The following is a 23,663-nucleotide window of genomic DNA, read 5'->3' as shown; positions in this document are numbered from 1 at the left end:
GGCTGTACCCCTTCCCCCTTTTCCCTCAGCCTGCTCTAGGTCTAGCTCCCAGGTAAAACAAAAGCCTAAGTGTCAGCGATTTGGGAGCCTGAGTCTGCCCCACAACTGGAAACCGCCTCACCTCCAGCCGGCATTCACAGGACTGAGTCCCCCGGACCAGGGCCTGTGCCCAGGTGTTCCACTCCTCTTCTCTCTGACCTCCTGCATTGCCCCACCACAGGGCACCGGTGCTAGCAGGGAACAGGGCGGGTCTGCTCATTTCCCTCTTCCTGTCAAAGAGGGACTTTGGCATGAAGGATGTGAAGCTGTTTTCTGTGGGGTTTGTAGGAAGTCCTTGGAAACAACTCTCATCTCAGACATGTAAATACGAGCTCTGCTCTTTCATGCGTTCCCAGCCCTAATTTGTCGGGGTCTGACAAAAGTGATTTCATCCTGGTATCTTCAACATTCACAGTGCCTGAAAACATGGCAAATACTTAATAAACAGTAGTAGCAATAGCAGTTACCCAAAAACTGCTTACTTTATTCCTAAGCAGTCTGCAGGCATTAACATTTTAAGCCTCAGAATACTATGTGAGGTCAAAACTATTAATATTTCCACTACACATGAGGAAACAGAGGCACAGAGAAATTTAGTGACTTGTCCAAGGTCACACAGCAAGTAAGTGGCAGGGCCAGGGTTTAAATCCAGACAACCTGGCTCCAGAGTCTGCCTTTAAGCCCCCGTAAAGACCAGTCATTGTAATCATTGTCCCAATCATACCATGTTCTGGGCACTCCATGTTAGCGATGATCTTAGAGGTGGAGAGAATCGGGATTTTTCTCTAGGGAAAATAACCTGCCGGGGAATGGTGGGCTTTCTGAGGTTGAGAAGCTCTCGGTGATGGGAGGGAGAAATGAACCACAGTGCTTAAACCCGGGATGGTGACTGGCTAGACAGTGAGTAACTGGGGCCACTTCTCAGTAGCCCAAGTGACTTTAGAGCAGCCCACAAGCTGTGGACCTGTGGAGTGTCAGCCTGGCCCGGGGAGCAGGGGAGCGAGGCTGGGCTGCCTCTGCCCTTCCCCTGTCTTGTCTTGGAGCAGGACATTCAAACTCAATACCCTGCAGGGCCCCAGCATCCCAGCCATCACCTCCCTGTGGCCGGCAGTGGTGGAATCTGAGTGAGGGGAGGAAATGGAGCTAGATGTCCCAAAGTTCATGAAATCTCTGCTGCTGACAACCTCTATAAGGCTTAAGGTTTATAGAGTTGACATGTTGCTGGTGCCACTGGAGTTAATCCCCAAGAAGAGAGAAACAAATCTACCTTGCTCGGGGAGGTCACGTGTGCTCTGCTGGGAAGCTGCCTGGAATGATAGGACGTTGGCATGGAACCACAGAGAGGAAAGATGCAGGGGCAGGGCCACCAGGCATATGGCTTTGCTGTGGCCCATGGTCCTTTACAGTTTTTGGTGGGGAGTGGAGAGTCAGGTCCCCGTGGGTGCTGAGCCAGCCCCTAGCAAGCAGCATCTGTGCAGAGCGGGGACCAGTCCTTGTGGGCACCGAGAACTTCCAACCACATGCATGGAAGTGGGTCTGGTCACGGGAGAGCGCAAAGCAGGAAACAGCTCTGGTTTTATCACAACAGTCTCCCAGCTATGCAATATCAAATGTTCACTGTGCAAACACTGCACTGGCTTTTGGATCCCTCAGGGTCGGGGAGGAGCGGGTGAAGGGACATAGGGTCTGCGAAGATCGTACTTACCTAATGGGGAGTCTAACCTGGTGGCAGAGCCGCTGAATGGCAGAAGCCCCAGCACGGGTTTTTTTCTGGAATGAAGGTGGTCTCTGGATTGTTCAGCAGGGCCGCCACACTGCATGGCTCCTGGGGTTAGCATTTCATAGGCCTTCATGTGCTTGGTGCCTCCTGGGGGTCCTGCCACCCTGTGGCCCTGCAGGATCCCCTCCTGGCTGGGGCTCCCACTGCCCCACTCCCCGGTACAGGCAGTGCTCCTTCCTGACAGCCCCTGTTCTAACAGACCCTCTGGACACGGGCTCTTTCTGCTGGGGCCACGTGCCTCATAGGTGGTCCTCCTGGGAAGGCTCCCTTCCAAGAGGATGCAAGGCCAACAACCTTCCTTGGGGTCAGCCCACAGGAAAAAATGCCATTTGCCCTGCCAAACCGATTTGAGTAACCTCACGTCCAAGGGGCTTATAAGAAACCTGTGCCAGATGCCCAGAAAAAGCCGTGCAGCAGGGCCCAGGAAGAACAGAAACTCCAGGGCCCTCCTGATCGTGGCAGTGCCGGGGACCTCAGCAGTAGGGTGTGGGGACACCCCCAGTGCTCTGACCCCAGCAGGCCTCAGCCACGCCCCTCTGGCCATCTGCTTTCCCTCCTGCCACCTACTCTCGGCTCATCTTCTCCTCCAGCTTCTGCCCACTCAGCTGCTTCTCCCTCACACCTGGGCTGTCTGTGGCTGATGTGGCCTCATCAGCATCTTAATACACAATGGCCTTTCACCCACAGCACCCACTGCTCCCTGTGATGGCTGGATGCTCTTGGAGTTTCCTCATTCATACCCCTTACAGTGCAGATAGCTGAGATCCAGGGTAGCACCTGTGGACTGGGCTGCTGAGGCTCACCCTCCCTTAAGTCATATGCCTGCTTCCCATCCGGAAGGGCTGAGGGGTGGGCAGTGCTGGCAGCAGGGTCACCAAAGGTAACCCTTGTTTTGCCAAAGGGCTGCCCTCCCTGGGAGCTCTGGGAATGGCTGACATCTAACTAACCTCTGTGGTTGCCACTCCTTGGCCCTCACTTCCTTGCTCTGTCCACTACCCATGTTGCTCTGTTCCCGAAGGGGAAGAGGTTCCACAAATTCCACCCCTGGGTGGGCTGCTATTCCCTGACTGCTGCAGCCCAGAACCATGACCCCCAAAACAGAAGTGGACAAAGGCTCTTTGGTCCCCAGAGGGTGTCCCCGGAACGCCTGGCAGGGGTGTCAGCACCACCAAGTACCAGGAGAGTGGTGAGGGGTGTCGGCAGCCCAGGCTGCAGCTCCAGGCGTAAGGGAGGGAATGCAGGAAGGACTCTGGAGTTTGATTTTCTCTTCAGGGGGAGGCCTCTACCTGCTGGCAGCTCACCGTGAGGGTCCTGGAGGCGCGGAACCTGCGCTGGGCTGACCTGTGTGAGTAACCGCCCTGTGTGCTCTGTCGGGAGCAGGGAGGACCAGATTCCATAGGAAGGGCCAAGATGAGTGCCCTGGGGCTGGGCTGGGTCACCTGTGGTGACCGCCAGGGTCTTGGTAGGAAACTGGCATGGCTCATGGAGAGGGGTGTGGGGAGTACTCCCTCACGAAGCCTTCCTTAACCTTGGCAGTGAGTGAGGCCGACCCTTACGTGATCCTACAGCTGTCGACCGCACCTGGAATGAAGTTGAAGACCAAGACGCTCACCGACACCAGTCATCCTGTGTGGAATGAGGCCTTCCGTTTCCTTATCCAAAGTCAGGTCAAGGTGAAGGCCCGGGACTCCTGGCCACTCCCCTGTGAACAGGCTGGACCCCCATGCAAGGGTTCCTGGGGTCGAGCATGCTTCCTCTGGGGCTGTCAGAGAAACTCTCAGCAGTAGGGGGTCTCTGTGCCCTGGCCTGTCTGTGCTGTGTGCAAGGGAATGTATGAAAGAATGAACATGGTCCTTTCACCAACTGGCTGTGGGACTGACTCCCACAAGCTGGGTTCCTCTTGAAGCCCAGCTATGAAACAGAGACAGTAAGAGCCCCCTCCTGATCGGGTCACTGTGGGGTGAGATGAGATAATGCGTGGAAGACCGTGAAAGATCACCAGCACATACCTTAGGGTGCACCTCAGGGAGCCAGAAAAGCCAGGGAGAGAGAGAGACACAGACAGGGAGAGAGGAAGAGGGAATTATTTGACAGACTTTTATGTGTTTTGTTTTGTTTTTGAGACAGAGTCTTGCTCTTATTGCCCAGGTTGGAGTTGAATGGCGCGACCTGGGCTCACTGCAACCTCCGCCTCCCAGGTTCAAGCGATTCGCCTGCCTCAGCCTCCCGAGTAGCTGGGATTACAGGCACCCACCACCATGTCCAGATAATTTGTTGTATTTTTAGTAGAGATGGGGTTTCACCATGTTGGCCAGGCTGGTCTCGAACTCTTGACATCAGGTGATCCACCCACCTCAGCCTCCCAAAGTGCTGGGATAACAGGCAAGAGCCACCATGCCCAGCTCAGAATTTTATGTTTGATAAAAACAAAAATTAGAAGGAGGAAATTTGAAATTGAATAAGATTTCCTTATATTTAAGTTTTACAGTTTTTTTTTATTTTGAAGCGCAGACGTGTGGGGGCATAATGATCTTCTCTGACTCTAGACATCAAGTAAGGGCTCAACAGAGGTGAGCTACTCTCACTATGAGCAGGTAAAATGCTAAGTCGCTGTTCCTGGTTCCTAGAATGTTCTGGAGCTTAGCATCTATGATGAGGACTCAGTCACGGAGGATGACATCTGCTTCAAGGTTCTCTATGACATCTCAGAAGTCCTCCCTGGCAAGCTGCTCCGGAAAACCTTCTCCCAGAGTCCCCAGGTGAGTGGGTGGGTGGGGAAGTCCCCGTGGGCCCCACTTCTTCCGACTCCAAGCTGAGGAAGTAGCTATTTCTCCCACCTGTTGGGAGGCTGCTGGGGTGAACTCAATCACAGAAAAATCTAAACCCCTTCCAGATATATTTGCATTTTAATAAGCAAGGAAAAGGCTTCACTTTACAGTTACAGACTGAATCACCCAGTGGAGGAATTTTAGCCACCTGTGGCAGGAAGGCCACCCCTCAAAACACAGCTCAGCATCCATCACTCCTGCTGGTGGTGCCAAGGCCTGCTTTGTGAAGGCCTCACCTCCCTTCCTGCTGCAGCCTGGGGGTGGGGACGGCAGAGTTCGGGCGTCTGGGCCCTCCTCAAGAAAAAGATATGGGTCCTGCACATCATGCCTCCTTTGGCTGTGCTCCTTGTCTTCCCCTTCAGTCTTGCCCAGAGTTGTGGGACCTCCAAGGGAGGGAGACCTGTTCTCTGCAGACTTACTAGCTGTGGGCAATGTGGGCAGGTAGCCCATCTGGCCCCATACCTCAGTTTCCTCATCCATAAATTGGAAATAATTGTACTAACGTGCCTCCCTTAGAGACCGCTTGAGAGGATGAGATGACACCTGTAAAAGAACTGTGTCAACTCTGAAGACACAGGTATGTGCTGATGACTTGCTCACCCTCTCTGATTTCAGGGAGAGGAGGAGCTGGATGTGGAGTTCCTGATGGAAGAAACGTGAGTAATGTCACACAGCCCAGGGAGTGTCTCAGGACTCAGGCTCTGTCTGAGGAAATGGCCCTGACCCAGATCTCCCTGTGGTCAGTCCAGCCTGACTGTCCCTCATCTCCTACCCCTGCCAGAGAGGTCTGGAGTGGGGCGGGGCTTCTCTTAGGGAAACACAGAGAGGAAGGCCGATGTTTTCTCTCCCTGCTCTCTCCCCTCCCCTCTCCTCCTGTAAAGCATCTCCCCTTGCCCTGAACCGAATCCAGGACTTACAGAGTCCTCAGCATCACCCAGGGAGACCCCACATGGGCGGGAGCGGGAGGTCAATGCAGGAAGCGTTTGCCTTTGCATGGTTTGATTTTTCCAGGTCAGATCGCCCAGAAAACCTCATCACCAACAAAGTCCTTGTGGTAAGCACCTTCCCCAGGCTTAGGGGAGGGGCCCCAGAGCAGACGCTTGGGGAGGGAGGGCAGCTGCCTGGGGTGTGGACCAGCAGGGACAAGGAAGGGGCAGGGCTTCGTGGTAAAACCACCCCTAGCCTTCCAGCCAGGTGGTCACCTGGGGCTGTGGGTCTTGGAGGGGCCTGGAGCTAAGGGGCGCATAGAGAGAGGGGAGGCAGGGCTCTGCTGAGAGGAGGTTCTGGCCCACGGCTGTTCGGGGTGCTTCCGGAAGGTGTTTAGTCACCTGCGGTGAACTCATAGTTCCAGGGATTGACTGAGTGCTTCCCTGGGAAGCGGTGAAGAAATCAGGTAGGCCAGGCCCACCTTCCGGTTGTTCACGTTGAGGTCACCGAGGCTCAGAGGGAGTTCCCAGGGCGGTGTACTGCCAACCTAGGAGGATCAGAGGCTCAGGCAGCTCCTCCTTGGGACTGGGGAGAGTCCTGGTCAACGCTCCTGACCACGGGCTCACGAAGCTGCAGTGGACAGAAATGGCCGCAAGGTGGCGAGCGGGCGACGCGCTAGATTATCACAGTGTCCCAGACCAGCAGCCCAGACCTGGGAGCAGGCGGGTCCAGGGTCACGTGCGAAGGCACCTAGAGCCCAGCATTTAAGCTCCTAGGGGCTGTTTGATGCGCGGGTATTACTTTTAAAAATACACATGAAAATAAAGTCAAGCCGATGGCACTGCCTCTTAGGAGGTGATGGAGACACACAGCAGGTGGGCAAATTCAGTGATTGTGTGGAGCGTGGGTGGCGGGCATCTGCTGGTATGCTTCACAGACAGCATGCAGAGGCTCCCTTGGCAAGGCCACGGGGGCCTGGCCTTGTCATTGTCCCCCAGTTAGGCCACAGAGGACAGCCAGGAGATGTTCTGAGGGTTTGTCTGACGCCCCGTCTACCCTCCTATGGATGGGCGGCTTGCTTAGATTATTTGGAGTTGTGGTAGAATACCTCCTCCAGCTCCAAGCCACAGGGAAGCAAGAGAAGAAACAGCTGTGTCTGAGGGCTGGGCGCTCTAGGAGGTTTCGGGAGTTTGGCAAAGCCAGGAGAGCTGGAGGGGAGGTGTGGAGCCAGGGCCCTCCTGGCTGCTGGGGAATATCAGGTTCAGCCGCGGCAGAGCATCGGCGATGGGATGAAGGGCCTCTGCAGCCAATCCCATCCTGAGCCCACACAACTCCTTGTGTGTTTGGTGGATTTGGGACAGTGGGGCTCAGAGGGTTGAGGTTGAGGGGACCTCAGCTTACCCTGCAGAGGCCCCTGCCCATGATGTGGTCTTCCCCAGGCCCGAGAGCTGTCATGCCTGGATGTGCATCTGGACAGCACAGGGAGCACCGCTGTGGTTGCAGGTGAAACCAGCTTAGAACCAGGCCTGGACTCTGCCTGGATGTGGGGATGAGGAGGATTGCTGGGAAGCCTGCGCAGGGCAGGAGGCCAGCAGCAGGGTAGAGCTTGCCTCTCTCTTCTCACCCACATGGCACAGAGGGCCACGCATCTCCGCTGGGCAGGAGGGTCCCCTGACCTGGGGGAGAGCATGTTGCAGAAGGCAGGAGTCCGGGATGGGGGGTTGTGGGGCCCCGTGGGCTGGGAAGGGCCCTTTTCAGAATGCTGTTGACGATGGCCCAGCCTCCCAGGCATCCTCTGAATCCAGGTGGTGGTGCTGCTGTCCCAGGTCCGAGCTGGGGTTCCGGGCTCTTGTTCTCATGCTAACCCGCCTACTCTCTCCCTAGATCAGGACAAGCTGGAGCTGGAGCTGGTGCTGAAGGGGTCCTATGAGGACACACAGACATCCTTCCTGGGCACAGCCTCTGCCTTCCACTTCCACTACATGGCAGCCCTAGAGACAGAGCTGAGCGGGCGCGTGAGGGTGGGTCTTGGCTCTAGACCTCGTTTGCAATCCTAGGCTTGGGCAGCTCCAGCTGCAGCGGGCCCCTCCCTGCCTTCCCTGCCCACCAGGGCCAAGGCCCCTGTGGCCTTGTCAGCCTCCCCTAGTTAGGCACCTCACTCTTGGCAGACACAGAGGACCACCAGTGGCCAGAGCGGGCATGGGGCTGCTGCACCATATCAGTCTCTGAATCCTCCAGCGGCCCCTCCAGTGATACCCTTAGAATAAGACATGACATCTGTGCCCACATGGCCCTGCACAGCCTGGCACCCGCCCACCTCTGCCGCCTCATTTTGTTCCACACTTCCCCCATGCACGATGCCTCAGCCATCCTTGTCTCCTCTCTCATTTCCAATATGCCAAGTGCTCTCCTGTCCCCAAGTGGCTTCCTCCAAGGCTGCCTCCTCCTCCTCCTCCTCCTCCTCAACATCTTAGCTCAAATGGTGGCTCTTCAGAGGGTCCTCCTTGACCCCCACCTCAAATAAACCCCACACACTCCACCTTTGGTTGCATTAGAAACTGTCATATCACACCACTTATTTCCTTCACAACACTTACTAACATCAGTTCATTACCCATGTCTTTATAAATTTATACATGCTATTCAGTGAGAACAATGCCTTCATACTACATAAATATTAGCTCTTATAATTTTATAATTATAATTATGATACTTATCAATATTATAATATTCTGTATTATCAGGGAGAGTGTGTCTGTCTGGATTGTAGTCTAGATACTTAGTAGGGATTTGTTGAATGAATGAATGAATGAATGATGCTTTCCCTTCAGAGCTCCACAAGCAATGGCTGGAATGGGGACAACTCAGCTGGGTACCTCACTGTGCCCCTGAGGCCCTTGACCATTGGGAAGGAGGTGACTATGGATGTTCCTGCTCCAAATGTAAGTGGCCTCAACTGGATGGGAAATGCCAGTAAGAATGAAGATAAGGCTGAGCTCTGTGGCTCAAGCCTGTAATCCCAGCACTTTGGGAGGCCAAGGCAGGCGGATCACCTGAAGTCAGGAGTTTGAGAACAGCCTGGCCAACATGGCGAAACCCCATTTCTACTAAAAATGCAAAAATTAGCCGGGTGTGGTGGCGCACGCCTGTAATCCCAGCTACTCAGGAGGCTGAGGCAGGAGAATCGCCTGAACCCAGGAGGCGGAGGTTGCATTGAGCCAAGATCGCACCATTGCACTCCAGCCTGAGCAACAAGAGTGAAACTCTGTCTCAAAAAAAAAAAAAAAAAAAAAGAATGAAGATGAAAGGGACCAAGTCCCCAGGGATACCCATGTGCCGCTTAGGGTCTAGGAGGGTCTGAGCAGAGTCTCTGGCTTTGATTTCAGGCCCCAGGAGTGAGGCTGCAGCTCAAGGCAGAGGGCTGGTAAGGGACATTCACATCTGTGGGGACAGTGAGAGGCGGGCATGCAGGAGGGGAGGGCTATGGACAAAGGTGGTCCTTGAGATTGGAGGAGAGGGCTTCTTTGGCAGCTCATTGTGGGCTTGGCCAGCCAGTGGCTGAGCTATGCAGGTGTCCCCTGACCCCTGGATCCTCCATTGCCACAGCCCTGAGGAGCTGGCCGTGCACCTGGGCTTCAATCTCTGTGCAGAGGAGCAGGCCTTCCTGAGCAGGAGGAAGCAGGTGGTGGCCAAGTCCCTGAAGCAGGCCCTGCAGCTGGACAGAGACCTGCAGGAGGATGAGGTCTGGGGGTGCAGAGGGATGTGTGTGCAGATATCCTGGACTGGCCATAAGGGAGTACCTGATTCCTATGCCTCTCCAGAAACTCCAGTCAGTGGAGAGTGGGCATGTGTGTGGAGACATGGGAGCGTGGGTGGGCTTTGTGGTTCTAACTCCCTTGGGAGCTCCATCCTGAGCTGAGAGCCATTGCTTCCAGAGGAGGGCTGGACCCAGCTCTAACCCTGACTCTATCAGGACCCAACTATGCGGTCCCTTCCCTGGAGACAAGGAGCGGGGCGGGGCCCTGGGTGAGACAGGAGGCAGCTGGCCCCTTTCCTTGTTAATCCAGCCTGTGTCTGTGTGTGGTCCAGGTACCCGTTGTGGGCATCATGGCCACAGGAGGAGGTGCCCGGGCCATGACCTCGCTCTACGGCCACCTATTGGCCTTGCAGAAGCTGGGCCTCGTAGACTGTGTGACCTACTTCAGTGGCATCTCTGGCTCTACGTGGTGAGGATCCTGGGGGACTGGATGGCAGAGACAATCAGGGGCCATAGCGGGGCAGAGTGGGCACCAGAGGGACAATTTGTGTGGGGAGGCCAAGTAGGTGTGAGCATTGTGATCTGATGGGCGCCAAGCAGCTTTCCCACAAGGAAGGAAACAGACGTTTACAGAAGCCCTGCCGTGAGCGAGGCGGCGCAGGAGGTGCATTCCGGATGTTACTGAAAGGCTGTGAGGTAGCTGACTCAGATGCAGCTGGATTTGAGTCCGGGCAGCACCACTTACTGGCTGGCTGACACTGAGCAACTTATCTCCTCTGATTCTCAGTTGACGCAGCTCCAAACGGACAATCATAGCACACACCGCGTGGGACTGGGGTGGGGGGATCACCCAAGTAAAGCACTTAACTTAATGCCCAGCACAGCCAGGAGTTCCTAATTGGTAGCTCTTTTTATCTTTCATTGTTATTATTGCATTTAATCTTCACCACACTCGAGGTAGATTCCCTTATTGTCCATTTAAGACTGTGTAGACATTGAGGTCGAGATACTATTTTTACCTAAAGCTAGCATTACCTCCCTACGCCCTCACCCCGCAGCATGACGAGGTGCAGCATCCCGCTGTTAGAGATTCATTCCTTTGAGTCTTATTGAAATGCGACTTTGAGGAGTAAAAGAAGAGGAAATGCCTCAGAGGAGTTTAGGTGACAGCTGTTGACAAGCAGAGTGTGAAAAGGCTTCAGGACAGGACCATGAAGATGGGAGTGGGGTCCAGAACTGGGCTGTCCAGTACAGTAAGCCACTATGGTAGCCACTAGCCACATTGTTTATTGACCACTTGAAATGCAGCCAGTCCACATTGAGATGTGTTATAAATACACAGTGAATTTGGAAGACTTAGTTTGAAAAAAATAGAAATTACATCAATAACTGTATTTATTACTTGTTGAAATGATATTTTTGAATATAGCGAATTAAATAAAATATTAAAATTAATTTTTACAGGCTTGTATATCTTTTTAATGTGGTTACTAGGAAATTTAAAATTCCGTGTGTGGCTCACATCGTATTAATATTGGACAGCGCTGATTTAGAAGGAGAGAAAGCTCTGAGACCCATTTACCAGATCGGCAGAGCCTTGGCGGCAGGAGCCAAGTGTCAGGAGAAGCTGCCGGGTGGGAAGCAGGAGTTGCAGCGCCCCATGCTGGGCCTCGGGCTCCTACTGTTCTGTCCCCTTGTTCTCCCAGGACAATGGCCCACCTGTACGGGGACCCTGAGTGGTCGCAGAGGGACCTGGAGGGACCTATCAGATACGCCCGGGAGCACCTGGCCAAGAGCAAGCTGGAGGTCTTTTCCCCAGAGCGCCTGGCGAGCTACCGCCGGGAGCTGGAGCTGCGGGCTGAGCAGGGCCACTCCACGACCTTTGTGGACCTGTGGGCGCTAGTGCTGGAGTCCATGCTGCACGGCCAGGTAGGTCGCCTGCGCACGTGGGGGAGACGCGTGTGTGCACCGCGGGGGCGAAGGCAGAGCTCCCAAGCAGCTGACATGCGCATGCGTATTTCTTGCAGCGTGGAAGAGCCAGTGTTTTAGTGTCTGCCTCACCTTAGAATGCTGCCTTTCTGAGTTAGCAGATTCTTTAATTAATTGCTATAAAACAGAAATTTCTGGATCTCCCAAAAGCTGGGAATGAGTCGATGTCAAAGTCAGTTAAGCAAACAAAGCTTTTGTTTTGAATGGGTAAGATTGCTAGAACCGTTTTTATTTATCCTGCAATAGGAAATTTACTGTTCTTCTTCATCTTCAGGGTGCTGTTAAAAGCACAAACTCTGTAACCAGATTGCCTGGGTTCTAACACCAGTACCTCTTACTAGCTGTGTGTCCTTAGGCAAGTTACTTAACCTCTCTGTGTCTCCATTTTCTGATCTGTACAATGGGGATAAGAATAGTTCTTAAGTCATAGAGCTGTTCTGAATACTCAGTGATACCTCACCATAGAATAAGCATTAAACGTCAGCTATTATATTTCTTTAGTATTCTAACAGCATCAAGACAAAACTAAACATACATTTTTTAAAAAAATTACAATGCTGCTTGAGAGAAAGCTTAGTAAGTTAACTGCTGAACTTTACACAGATACAATTATTAAAATCAGCTATTTTTTCACGCTGTTGTTTTACCACACATAACTATCTGAACAAAGCTTCAAAAGCGTTTGAAACAATGAAAAGACAAAGTATGGAATATATTAGTAGCAGAAGGACTCATCTTTATCTTTGGGTCAGGGGTTTAATCAAGTATGATTATCATGGGAGGGGAGGAAGAAAAATTCGTTAATGGGTATAAAAATAAATTTATATAGAAGGAATTTGAAAAGAATGATTATCATGTAAACTAACCAAAAATGAATTTGCCTTCAACTTTTTTCTTTAAATATTATTCTTACTGGTTAAGTACAACACTGCTTAGAAACTACCATCCTTATTTGTTATTAGCTATACATATTCATTATGCAAATCTCAATCTTTATTATTTATTATAAAAATCTTCACACCTAAGACATTGAATAAAGCATAATGACATAATGAATATGCATGACCTTACCAACCAGCCTATGAAATGAAATGTTACAGATACAGTTAAAGCCCTTTGTATACCCTCCCCAGTCTCATTTCACTCCTGCCCCAGGGGCAAACACCATCCTGAATTTAGGTTTATCATCATGTTGCAGGGCAAGGGAGCCTCAAAACTGGGGTTCCACCCATGGAGATTCTTGGTGTCCCCCAGGAAGAAATTCAAGTGTTAGCTGGTGGTAGAAAAAATAGCTTTATCAAGGGCACAGTGTTACAGCTCTGTGACTGCTCCTGCAGAGCAGGGCCACCCATCAGCAGTGTGTCCAGAGCAGCAGCTCAGGGACAGTTCCACAGTCACATTTATACCCATTTTTAATTACATGCAAATTAAGGAGTAGATTATTCAGAAATTTCTAGAAAAAGGTGGTAACTTCCAGGTTGTTGCCAGGGAATGAGTAAACTGTCATGATACTGGTGAGCATGTCTTACAGAAAGGTGCTTTCAGCCCTTCCCTGTTTCAGCCAGTCTCCAATCTAGTTCGAGTCAAGCCCCGCCTCCTACCTCATTCCTGTCTCAGAGATTAGACACTCCTCCTTAATCTTAACAGGGCTGCAGAAGGGTAGAAATCTGTCTTCTGTAACTGCTTCCTGCTTATGTTATGGGCGTAGGCCCTGGCCAAGCAACAGAGGAGTAAAAATCTCTGGATACCTGATCTAAGGGGCCCATAGGCAGAACATTTTAATTCTCCTGGTCAGTAGGCAGGATGGATTGGAAGCCTTGTGCCAGCATTGTCTTTACCTGGAACTATTGTAATCTAAAAGACACAAACTTTACTAAGAGGTTAATCAAACAAGGGCCAAAGATTAGTAATAACAAAATAGCTAACAAAGGTCCTAGGAGAGGTAAGAACGAGGTGAGACTTGGGAAGGCATTTTTGATTATGTAACCAGGGCACTGATCCCAACTATATCTGTTGATGTGATGTATCACATTTATTGATTTGTGTATGTTGAACCATCCTTGCATTCCTGGGATGAATTCCACTTGATCAATGGTGAATAATCTTTTCGATGTGTTGCTGAATTTCGTATGATAGTATTTTGTCGAGAACTTTTGCATTTATGTTCATCAGGGATCTTGGCCTGTAGCTTTCTTTTTTTGTTTGTGTCCTTATCTGGCTTTTGTATCAATGTAGTTCTGGCCTTGGATAATGACTTTGGAAGTATTCCCTCCTCTTCAATTTTTTGGAATAGTTTGAGTAGAATTGGTATTAGTTCTTTAAATGTTTGGTGGAATTCAGCAGTGAAGCCATCAGGTCCTTGACTTTTCTTTGATGGGTGATATTTTATTACTGCTTCAATCTCATTGCTTGTTATTGGTCTGTTCAGCTTTTCTATTTCTTCATGGTTCAATCTTGGTAGGTTGAATGTGTCCAGGAATTTATCTATTTCTTCTAGGTTTTCCAGTTCACAATATTTTCACATATATATCCTTAAGAAAAATATGATATTATTTGCATGAACAATTTTGTGCAAGTCTCCTTGTATACCTGCATTAAAGATTCTCTAAGCCTCCAAGATACATACCCAGTAGTTAAATTGTTGGGCCACTGGGTTTGTGCACCTTCAACTTTCCTAGCTCTTGCCAAACCATTCTCCAAAGGAGTTGTGTTAATTCACATTCCCACTACCAGTGTATAATAGTTGCTTTTTTCTCTATATCTTGGGCAGACTTTTAAAGTTTTGTTTAACTATGGGGTGTGAAAGGAACATTTATCATAGTTTTGCATTTCTTTGATTTTTAGTTAAGACAGTTGATGTTTTTAAGTATATTTATCATTTGGGCTTCCTCTTCCATGAATTACCTATTCAAACCCCTTTCCATTTTCCTGTTTAATTTGTCTTTTTCATATTGTTTTGTAGGAATTCTTTATGTATTCTCGATGTGAATCCTTACCAGTTCTAATGGTTTTAATGCATAATTTCAACATAATCTAATTTATCATTCTCCTTTATGGTTTGTGTTTTGGGGAGTCTTCCTTTTCACTCCCCCAAAGTTATAAAATATCTTCCTATACATTCTTATACAATTTTTAAAGATTTATTTCTTACTAATAGGACTTTAATCCACCCAGAATTTATCTCCAGGTATCATGTGGATAGGGATCCAATTTTGTTTTTTCTCACATTAATAACAAATTTTCCCAGTCTCATCTATTGAATTTTTTCTCCACTGATCTGCATTGCTAATTCCGTCATGTATCAGGTTTCATATATTTTTCATATATTTATATTCCTGTGACTCTTCCTGAGTGCCCTATTCTGTTCCAACAGGACAGATTCTCTATCCCTATGCCAACAGCACACTGACTAAAGTTTTGTGATAAATCTTGGTATCTGATAGGCCAAGTTACTGGTCCACTTGAATTGTTCTTCAGAATTCTCTTGGCTGTACTTGCCCCTTTGCTGTTTCCTTCCTTCCTTCCTTCCTTCCTTCCTTCCTTCCTTCCTTCCTTCCTTCCTTCTTCCTCTCCCCTCCCCTCCCCTCTCCCTCCCTCCCTCCCTTCCTTTCCTCAGAGTCTTGCTCTGTCACCCAGGCTGGAGTGCAGTGGCACAATATCGGCTCACTGCAACCTCTGCCTCCTGGGTTCAAGCAATTCTTGTGCCTCAGCCTTCCGCATACCTGGGACTACAGGCATGCACCACCATACCTGGCGAATTTTTGTATTTTTAGTAGAGATGGTGTTTCACCGCTTTGGCCAGGCTTGCTTTGAACTCCTGGCCTTGAGTGATCTGCCTGCCTCAGCCTCCCAAAGTGCTGGGATTACAGGTGTGAGCCACTATGACTGGCCTGCTGTTCTAATTATATGATAGAATCACCTAGTCATGTTTTGCGATAAATGTTGTTGGGATTTTTATTGAAATGGCATTGAATTTATGAAGCCAACTTAATTACTAGAAATATTTTCATTTTATTACTATGTGCTATGTAGTCTTTGGATCTACTGTTTAAGTTCATATTCAGTTTTGATGGTGTTGTGTTTTAATAACTGACTTTCCTGCTGAGTGGCAGCAATTAGTTACTATAGAACGGGAGAAGCTTGTTTTAACAGTTCACTTTACAAGGTGCTAGAAAACGCAGTTTGATCCTAGGCTATAAAGCAGACTTTTATTTAATTACCATTGGATACTCCAGTAATGACTTAATGCACGGTTTTATGTGCAAGCTTTATAGACATTTTTAGAAGACCTTTTTTTAATTGTTCACAAAAATAGAAATGCTTGTGGTATTATTAGACACCTATATATTCTTAAAAATGAAACTGGACAACATAGTGAGACCCCATCTCTACAAAAAGTTAAAAAATTATCTGGGCGTGGTGGTGCACACCTGTAGTCCCAGCTACTCAGGAGGCTAATGTGGGAGGATAGCTTGAACATGGGAGGTTGAGGCTGCAGTGAGCTGTAATCACCCCACTGCATTCCAACCTGGGCTTTAGAGTGAGACTCTGTCTCAACAAAAGCACCTATGCTATTTTTAAAATTTTGTCCCGATATGAAAGGTTTTCAATTTATTATTTTTTTCTTCTGGTTATCATACCTTACCTCTTAAAGCCAACATTCATTGTAGACTTTACAAAATAATGTTTTCTTCAGGCAATTTTAGTGTCAATTTCTAATTTTTTAAAGACTTTAGATAAAAACAGGTATTTATTACCTCTATTATGTAATAATCTAAAATACCAAAAGTCACTTACAATGTCAGAATATATAACTCCATTTATGACAAATCACAATTTCATTAATATTAATAAATATCATACCCTGAAACTTTGCTCAGAATGACTATATTAGTCTACATACATCTTTAATATTGATTAGGTTTTTATAAAAACCCACTTGTAAAATACACTAGCTATAATCAGTGCTTCTCAAACTCTCATCTCTTCGAAACTTTTTTCCTCAGTCTTTTGCTGGCAAGTACTGAACTGTTTAGAAGCTGCTTATTATTCCTCAAGGAGAAACTCAGAGTGGTTCTCTTATCCTTTCCTAAGAGCTGACACACTTTCCTTCCCTTTAGTCTGCATTGCCGGTACTGCACCAAGCTCCAGTGTTTCCCATGGGACCCTCGAATCATCAGAATGGTGTTCTGCAGGGTTGGGGTTACTTGCTTGGAAACTGGGGGGTTAGAGACTGAGAGTCCTGCCGCAGCTTACTGGTGAGCCATTAGATATACCAGGTGGGTTTCAGTAGATGGAGGGGTGTGCTGACCTTTTTCCAGAACTTTCCCTAGGGCATAAATTGTGCAACTGTAGTAAAAGGACACATTTTCCCTAGTCATATGTATCAAAAGAGCAACAGAGTTTCTAAATAAAAAGATTTTGAGAAGGGGTCACGTACACACATTTGTACCTAAGGACTGACTTGTACGTACACCACCACCATCAGTGGCAGGGGATTGAGCCCTATTTAGAGATATACTGCAAATTCCCTATAACTCATACTGGGGACCATTGGAAAATGGGGTGGAAAGATGACTGTGGTTGACACATGAGTGTTCTCGTCAGGGACAGAAGAGCTGCCAGCAAGGAGGACACACACACTGGGTGTGTTGAGTTTTGCCATGGATGTGGGAGAGGGACCCTCCTTGGGTAGGCTGGGTAGGAATCCTCACACCTGGCTGGGCATCAGGATCATCTGAGGGTTTTTAAAAGGCAAACTCCAAAGTGACTTCTGACAGGCTGATTCTCAGGGGAGACCCAGAAGTCCGCATGCTTCACATGCTCTCACGTGTACACGTTCACTGAGTCAGTCTGATGATAAGGGCTGCTGCGGCAGGTTGGGAGCCTCTAGAACTAGACACTCTTCCATCTTGGAGAGCCCAAAGGAAGGATGACGTATTCATGGTACACATACTGCCCAGTAGAAACAGCCCAGGGCTGACAGCGTCAACCTCAGCTCTGGCGGCAGAATCCTTCCCAAGGTGGTGCTCCAGGCAGGCACCACCATTCGCCTTGCTGGTGCTTGGGAAGAGCTCTATTTGCAATTCTAGCTCAGCATAGAATGAGGCCTTTCTGTTCCCTTACAATTCAGGGAGGCTCTGTGGAGGCTCCCCCAAAAGGCAAGCTATAGTCATTGCCATCAAAGAGCTTGGGCCAGGCATGGTGCCTCACGCCTGTAATCCCAGCACTTTGGGACGCCAAGGCAGGTGGATTGCTTGAGCTCAGGAATTTGAGACCAGCCTGGGCAACATGATGTAACTCCATCTCTACAAAAAATACAAAAATTAGCCAAGTGTAACTTGTAGTCCCAGCTACTCTACTCGGGAGGCTGAGGTGGGAGGATTACTTGGGCCTGGGAGGCGGAGGTTGCAGTGATCCAAGATTGCACCACTGCACTCCAGCCTGGGTGACAGAGTGAGACCCTGTCTCAAAATAAAATAAAACAAAGACAGAGCTTGGAGCTCTATTGAGGAGGAAATTAAGAACAGAAGGCAAGAATAAACAATGGGGTACAACCTCATGTTATGCAAAGCAAGAAAGAAGAGGGACGATGAGGGGGAGGCAAGGATGTCAGGAAAGCATTTGGGAGGAGCTGAAACTTGAACTGCATTAAGGTGAACCTAGAAGAGGGGGCAGTCCATCCCCTGGCATAGGTTGCGGTATATGCTAAAAGGGCATTGCTGCATCCTTTCTACAAAGCAATACGTGGATGTGTGCATGTGTCCTTGTGTCTGTGTGTCAGTATCCACACCCACTTCACCCTTAAATCCACGAAGATGGGCCTGGAAGCACCGCTGGCATTGTGGTCCCTGTGAATGGCCCTCGCTGGAGATTCACAGTACACAGCCTGCATGCCCTGTCCAGCGACCCTGCATCTAGGGCTGTTCAGAACACAGGGGCAGGAGTGGGAACTGACCCACATATGGTCCCCAGACCCCAAGGGAGGAGCTGCCTCCTCACCCCCAGCCTGGTCCCCCATCCTGCCCCTGTCCTGGCGGAGCCGCTGCCTCCAGGGTACTCCCAGCCTCACTTAGGCCCTGATGCCCTCTGGCCCCAGGTGATGGATCAGAAGCTGTCAGGACAGAGAGCCGCCCTGGAACGGGGTCAGAACCCTCTGCCCCTCTACTTGAGCCTCAATGTCAAAGAGAACAATCTGGAGACACTGGACTTCAAGGGTACAGTTCTACCTACTCCCCTCCCACATACTCCACCCCCCAAACCCTCTGCACCCCGACAGCCCCCAGAGAATTCATGCTGGAAGCTCTGCACAGATTGCCCAACGTTTTGGAAGGTCAGTGGTGCTGAGGGGCTCAGGGCAGCTCTCTGTGCTTGAGAGTGGGTAGTGCTTGAGGGTGTGGACCAAGGGCTGGGAGGGGTGTGGTCAGTCCAGGACTGCACATTCCTCACATCTGCTGCATTGGTGCCAGGCACAGCGGGGCTCAGGCCTGCTGGGGGCAGGGGCAGTGTCTTTGGCCAGAGCTGGGGGCTCCCGCAATCCACTCCCCTCACACTCCTGCCTCTCCTTCCCACCCCATTAGAGTGGGTTGAGTTCTCCCCCTATGAGGTCGGTTTCCTGAAGTACGGGGCCTTCGTCCCTCCTGAGCTCTTCGGCTCCGAGTTCTTCATGGGACGGCTGATGAGGAGGATCCCGGAGCCCCGGATCTGCTTTCTGGAAGGTGAGGGTGGTGGCTCTGAAGGCCCTGGGCAGCCCTGGGCCAGGTGTCTGAATGGACATGGATCCTGTAGCTCAGGTGGGGCAGAACCTCAGGACAAGGTGGAGGGGTGGCGGGGGGGGGTGCATTGTAGGGGTAGCCCTCGCCCCACTCCCATTTTCCATCAGCACCTGAGGGTGGGGCCGCTGGCTGGGGCCTGAGGCTGACCTCTTTTGGTGTTCCTCAGCCATCTGGAGCAACATTTTCTCCCTGAACCTGCTGGATGCCTGGTATGACCTCACCAGTTCTGGGGAGTCCTGGAAACAGCACATTAAGGACAAGACCAGGACCTTAGGTGGGAAGGGCAGGGGCACTGAGGGGCCTGGGATGACGCTGTTCCTTTAGAATGCTTGCGGTGTGTGGTGTCTGAGGGGAAGAAGTAAGGGGAAGAAGGGACCAATTTCTGTTTCTCTGGCTTCAGAGAAGGAGCCCCTGACCACCTCGGGGACCTCCTCGCGGCTGGAGGCCTCGTGGCTGCAGCCAGGCACGGCGCTGGCCCAGGCATTTAAAGGCTTCCTGACAGGCAGGCCCCTCCACCACCGCAGCCCCAACTTCCTCCAGGGCCTCCAGCTGCACCAGGACTACTGTAGCCACAAAGACTTCTCCACCTGGGCAGGTCAGGGCCGTGGCCAGGGGTCCCTAGGTCACAAGGTTGGGCCTCTGGGTGGTGTGGCAGGGACTGGCTGAGGCCTAGGAGGTCAGCATCCACTTCTGGGGTGTGGCCTGGAGACGATCCCCTTGGAAGGTCCTGGGGAAGGGCTGGGTGGCATTCAGGGAGTGACCCAGAGGAGAGAAGGGGACATGGATGACCTGTGGCAGGGTGGTGGCCTCTGACCATCCTGCGATTCCCACCAGACTGCCAGCTTGACTCCATGCCCAGCCAGCTGACCCCCCAGGAGCCCCGGCTCTGCCTGGTGGACGCCGGCTACTTCATCAACACCAGCTCTCCCTCCATGTTCCGGCCAGGCCGCAGGCTGGACCTCATCCTCTCCTTCGACTACTCCCTATCTGCGCCCTTCGAGGTACCCTGGTCACCCCAGGGGAACCCCTCTGCCCAGCCAGGCCAAGCTCCAGAGGCGAGCAGCAGGGCCACTGAGCCCCTGCCCCACACCGCCTGGGTCCCGAAGGGAAGGAGAGGTGTCAGGCCTTGATCTGCTGGCTCCTGCCAGGGTCCTTAGGTGGGAAGGCTGGGGTGGTGCAGGGGCCTTGGGCTCCCAGGACAGGTGAACAGGGAGGGACCTCCCCACACCTACTCCAAAGAACAGCTGGACGGAGCTGAGAGGAGACCCTAGCATCTCCATGTCCATCCCCCAGACCTCCCCTGAGACGCTGTGCCAATGTGGGTCCCCTCTCGGCTCTGGGATTTGAACAGTCCAGCAATAGCAATCCAGAATTGGGGTTTTGGGGGGCTGGGGGGTGGGTCTGACCCCACCTAGAGCTTTTAACCAAACAACATTGCACACCACCAGAGTCCTTGGACTGCCCCTGGGTCTCCCTCCGAGTCACTCTGCAGCTTGGCCCGACCACAAACAGGACAGAGCCAGGCTGTTGTCTTGACACTGAAGCAGCTGGTGTGGGCTGGAACTGGCCCAGCATTGACCTGGGCCGGGCTGGTTCTCTCCGGGCCACCTTCTCCCCACCAGGCACTGCAGCAGACGGAGCTGTACTGCCGGGCCCGGGGGCTGCCCTTCCCCCGGGTGGAACCCAGCCCTCAGGACCAGCACCAGCCAAGGGAGTGCCACCTCTTCTCAGACCCCGCCTGCCCCGAGGCCCCGATCCTGCTGCACTTCCCGCTGGTCAATGCCTCCTTCAAGGACCACTCAGCCCCCGGTGAGGCAGCCCCTCCCGAGCACCCAGGCTGCCTGGCCCCTCAGAGGCCTGCCCTGGGCCCCCCGGCTGCCCAGCAGAGGGAAGGGAAATGAGTCTGCCAGGAGAAGGCTTCAGGCTAGGCCCATCCAGGCCCACTCAGGCCTTGGAGCCCACCCTGGCCTCCTTGCTGATGCCCACATCCCTGCAGGCCCTCTGTTTGCAGGGTCGCTATGCAGGGGTCCCCTTTGTCATGATGCCAGGCTCCTGCGGCCTTCCACTTGCCCTAGTACCCCCAGCTGCCCAGGGCTCCTCTGCTCTCCTGCTCTGTGGGGGACTCGGCCTCTCCACCATCCTTCCCCAGCCCAGGCTGGGCCCCTTCTTAGGGAGCTGGGCCTCTCCTCAGGGGTTCCCGAAATTTAAACCCCCATCACATTCCTTCCTATCTTCTCTTCTCACCAACTGGTCAGAATTTTATTTCCTTCTGGTGGGAAAAACTCATTGCTGCCTTTGTGCGATATTCCCAGCTTTCCAGTTCCCACCATCATTCTAGATCTCCCAGCTTTCCTCTGAACATGCTCAGCCCACATCTGAGAATTCTAAAGAACCTTCATCTCTCAGCAAGTTCTCGCTGCCCCCTTGCTTCCACCGTGAGTTCTAAGAATCCATTCGCAAACCCAGTTGACTTCCCCCTTCTGGCTGTTTCCACCTTGCCTCGAAGCGATGTAGAGACATGTGGGGCTGCCTGAATAGCCTAAGGGGTGTCACGCCACAAGGCAATGAAATATGAAATTGTACTTTCTACCACCAAATAGTACCCATCCAAAGAGCACCCTGCCACCCACATTTACATTCCTGGGCAAAGGACACAGAGAGCTGGGAGGAAAGCAGGGGCCCCTCCAGCGGGGGCAGCCCTCCCTGTGCGCCGCTGCCAGGCTGTAGAAGCCCCGGCGTCCTGCTCCTGACACCCCTCCTACCCCTGGGCAGGTGTCCAGCGCAGCCCCGCAGAGCTCCAGGGTGGCCAAGTGGATCTCACCGGGGCCACCTGCCCCTACACCCTGTCCAACATGACCTACAAGGAGGAAGACTTCGAGCACCTGCTGCGGCTCAGTGACTACAACGTGCAGACCAGCGAGGGTGCCATCCTGCAGGCCCTGAGGACCGCGCTGAAGCACCGGACTCTAGAGGCGAGGCCTCCAAGGGCACAGACCTGAGGTTGCTCAGAGGCTGCAGGACCCTCCAGGGCCTGCAGGCATAACCTGATCTGTAGCTGGCCTCAGCCACAGGCCTTCCTGGTTGGAGTTCTGGGCTCTCCCAGGCCTGGGTGGCCTCTGTAGCTGGTCTCACTGCCCAGAGGGAACTGCACACACAGACTTCTCTCTTACGTTCATGGCTGGCTTGAGATGAGTTGAAAATAACTTCGCCAGGCCAGTGTGTAGAACAGCTGGTCCAACCAGACAGACTTTCACACCACAATTACTTCCATGCCTGAGCAGGATAGATTTGAAGTGCAAGCCGGAGGCAGCAGATCAGGAGTAGGGACAGGAAGGACAGGGGATGCCTGACCTGACAGGTGGCTTCAGGCCTCAGGAATCACAAGACATCCTGAACACATTGCCTCCTCATCTTCTTCCTGCTCCTCCACCTCCTCCTCTCCTTGTCCTTCTCCTCTTTGTCCTCCTGCTTTCCGTATCCAAGTCTTGTACTTGTTTAAATTTATTCCTAAATATTTTATTCTTTTCGATAAGTGGAGTTACTTTCTTAATTTCATTTAGATTATTCATTGCTATTTTATAGAAATACAATGGATTTTTAAATGTTGATCTTGTATTCCGCAATCTTGCTGAAGTTGTTTACCGGCTCTAATACTTTTGCGGATTTCTTAGAATTTTCTGTAGACAGATCATGCCATCTCCAAATAGAGATGGTTTTACTTCTTCCTGTCTGATCTGAATGCCTTTTATTTATTTTTCCCAATTGCCCTGAGCAGTACAATGATGAACACACGTTTCAAGAGCAGACATCTTGTCTTGTTCCTGACTCTGACAAGAAAGCATAAGTCTCTCACCATTTAGTGTGATTTTAGCTGTGGGTTTTTCTTGGACATCCTTATCAGGTTGAGAAAGTTCTCTTTTATTTCTAGTTTATTGAGTGTTTTATGATGAAAGGGTGTTAGGTTTTGTCAAGTGATTTTTCTGTGTCTATGGGCATGATCATGTGGTTTTGTCGTGTATTTTATTAATGTACTCTATTGCATTAATTGGTTTTTGGATATTAAACCAACTTTGCATTCCTGGGGCAGTTTCCATTTGATTATGGTATATAAACCTTTTTGTTTATTGCTGGCACATTTCTTTTTCTTTCTTTTTTTTTTTTTTTTTTTGAGACAGACTCTCATCACACTCTGTCACCCAGGCCAAGTTCAATGGTGCAATCTGGCTCACTGCATCCTCAACTTCCTGGGCTCAAGTGATCCTTCCACTTCAGCCTCCCAAGTAGCTGGGACTACAGGCATGTAACATCATACTTGGCTAAATTTAAAAAATGGTTTTTTGTAGAGATGAGGTCTCACCATGTTGCCCAGGCTGGTCTTGAACTCCTGAACTCAAGTCATCCTCCTGCCTCAGCCTCCCAAAGTGCTGGGATTACTGGTGTGAGCCACCACGGCCAGCTGCTAGCACATTTCTTACCTCCCTCATGCAAGGGTGCGTGCACGCATACATACACACACACACCTGGCCCCAGGTGGGGGTTGCAGTGAGAGCTTCGGGACAGACCTTGGC

The 23,663-nt window shown here is 51.0% G+C and overlaps 1 protein-coding gene across 1 annotated transcript; it reads left to right on the top strand.

Annotated features, from left to right (window-relative positions):
* The first annotated feature begins 3,566 nt into the window (after nt 1-3,566).
* PLA2G4D (phospholipase A2 group IVD) lies at nt 3,567-23,224 on the top strand. Its single transcript, XM_055098542.2, has 18 exons — nt 3,567-3,650; nt 4,447-4,578; nt 5,263-5,303; nt 5,659-5,701; nt 7,014-7,077; nt 7,459-7,595; nt 8,406-8,516; nt 8,961-8,998; nt 9,181-9,316; nt 9,664-9,800; nt 11,038-11,260; nt 18,420-18,537; nt 18,901-19,038; nt 19,262-19,369; nt 19,496-19,690; nt 19,930-20,096; nt 20,718-20,904; nt 21,868-23,224. The coding sequence occupies exons 1-18, from the start codon at nt 3,567-3,569 to the stop codon at nt 22,092-22,094; spliced, it is 2,286 nt and encodes a 761-aa protein (XP_054954517.2). The 3' UTR covers nt 22,095-23,224.
* Nucleotides 23,225-23,663: the final 439 nt, after the last annotated feature.

The sequence above is a fragment of the Pan paniscus genome, chromosome 16, assembly GCF_029289425.2.
Source record: "Pan paniscus chromosome 16, NHGRI_mPanPan1-v2.0_pri, whole genome shotgun sequence".
Lineage (NCBI taxonomy): Eukaryota > Metazoa > Chordata > Mammalia > Primates > Hominidae > Pan > Pan paniscus.
Note: the sequence above shows the minus strand (reverse complement) of the source record. Positions and strands in the feature narration are given on the sequence as shown.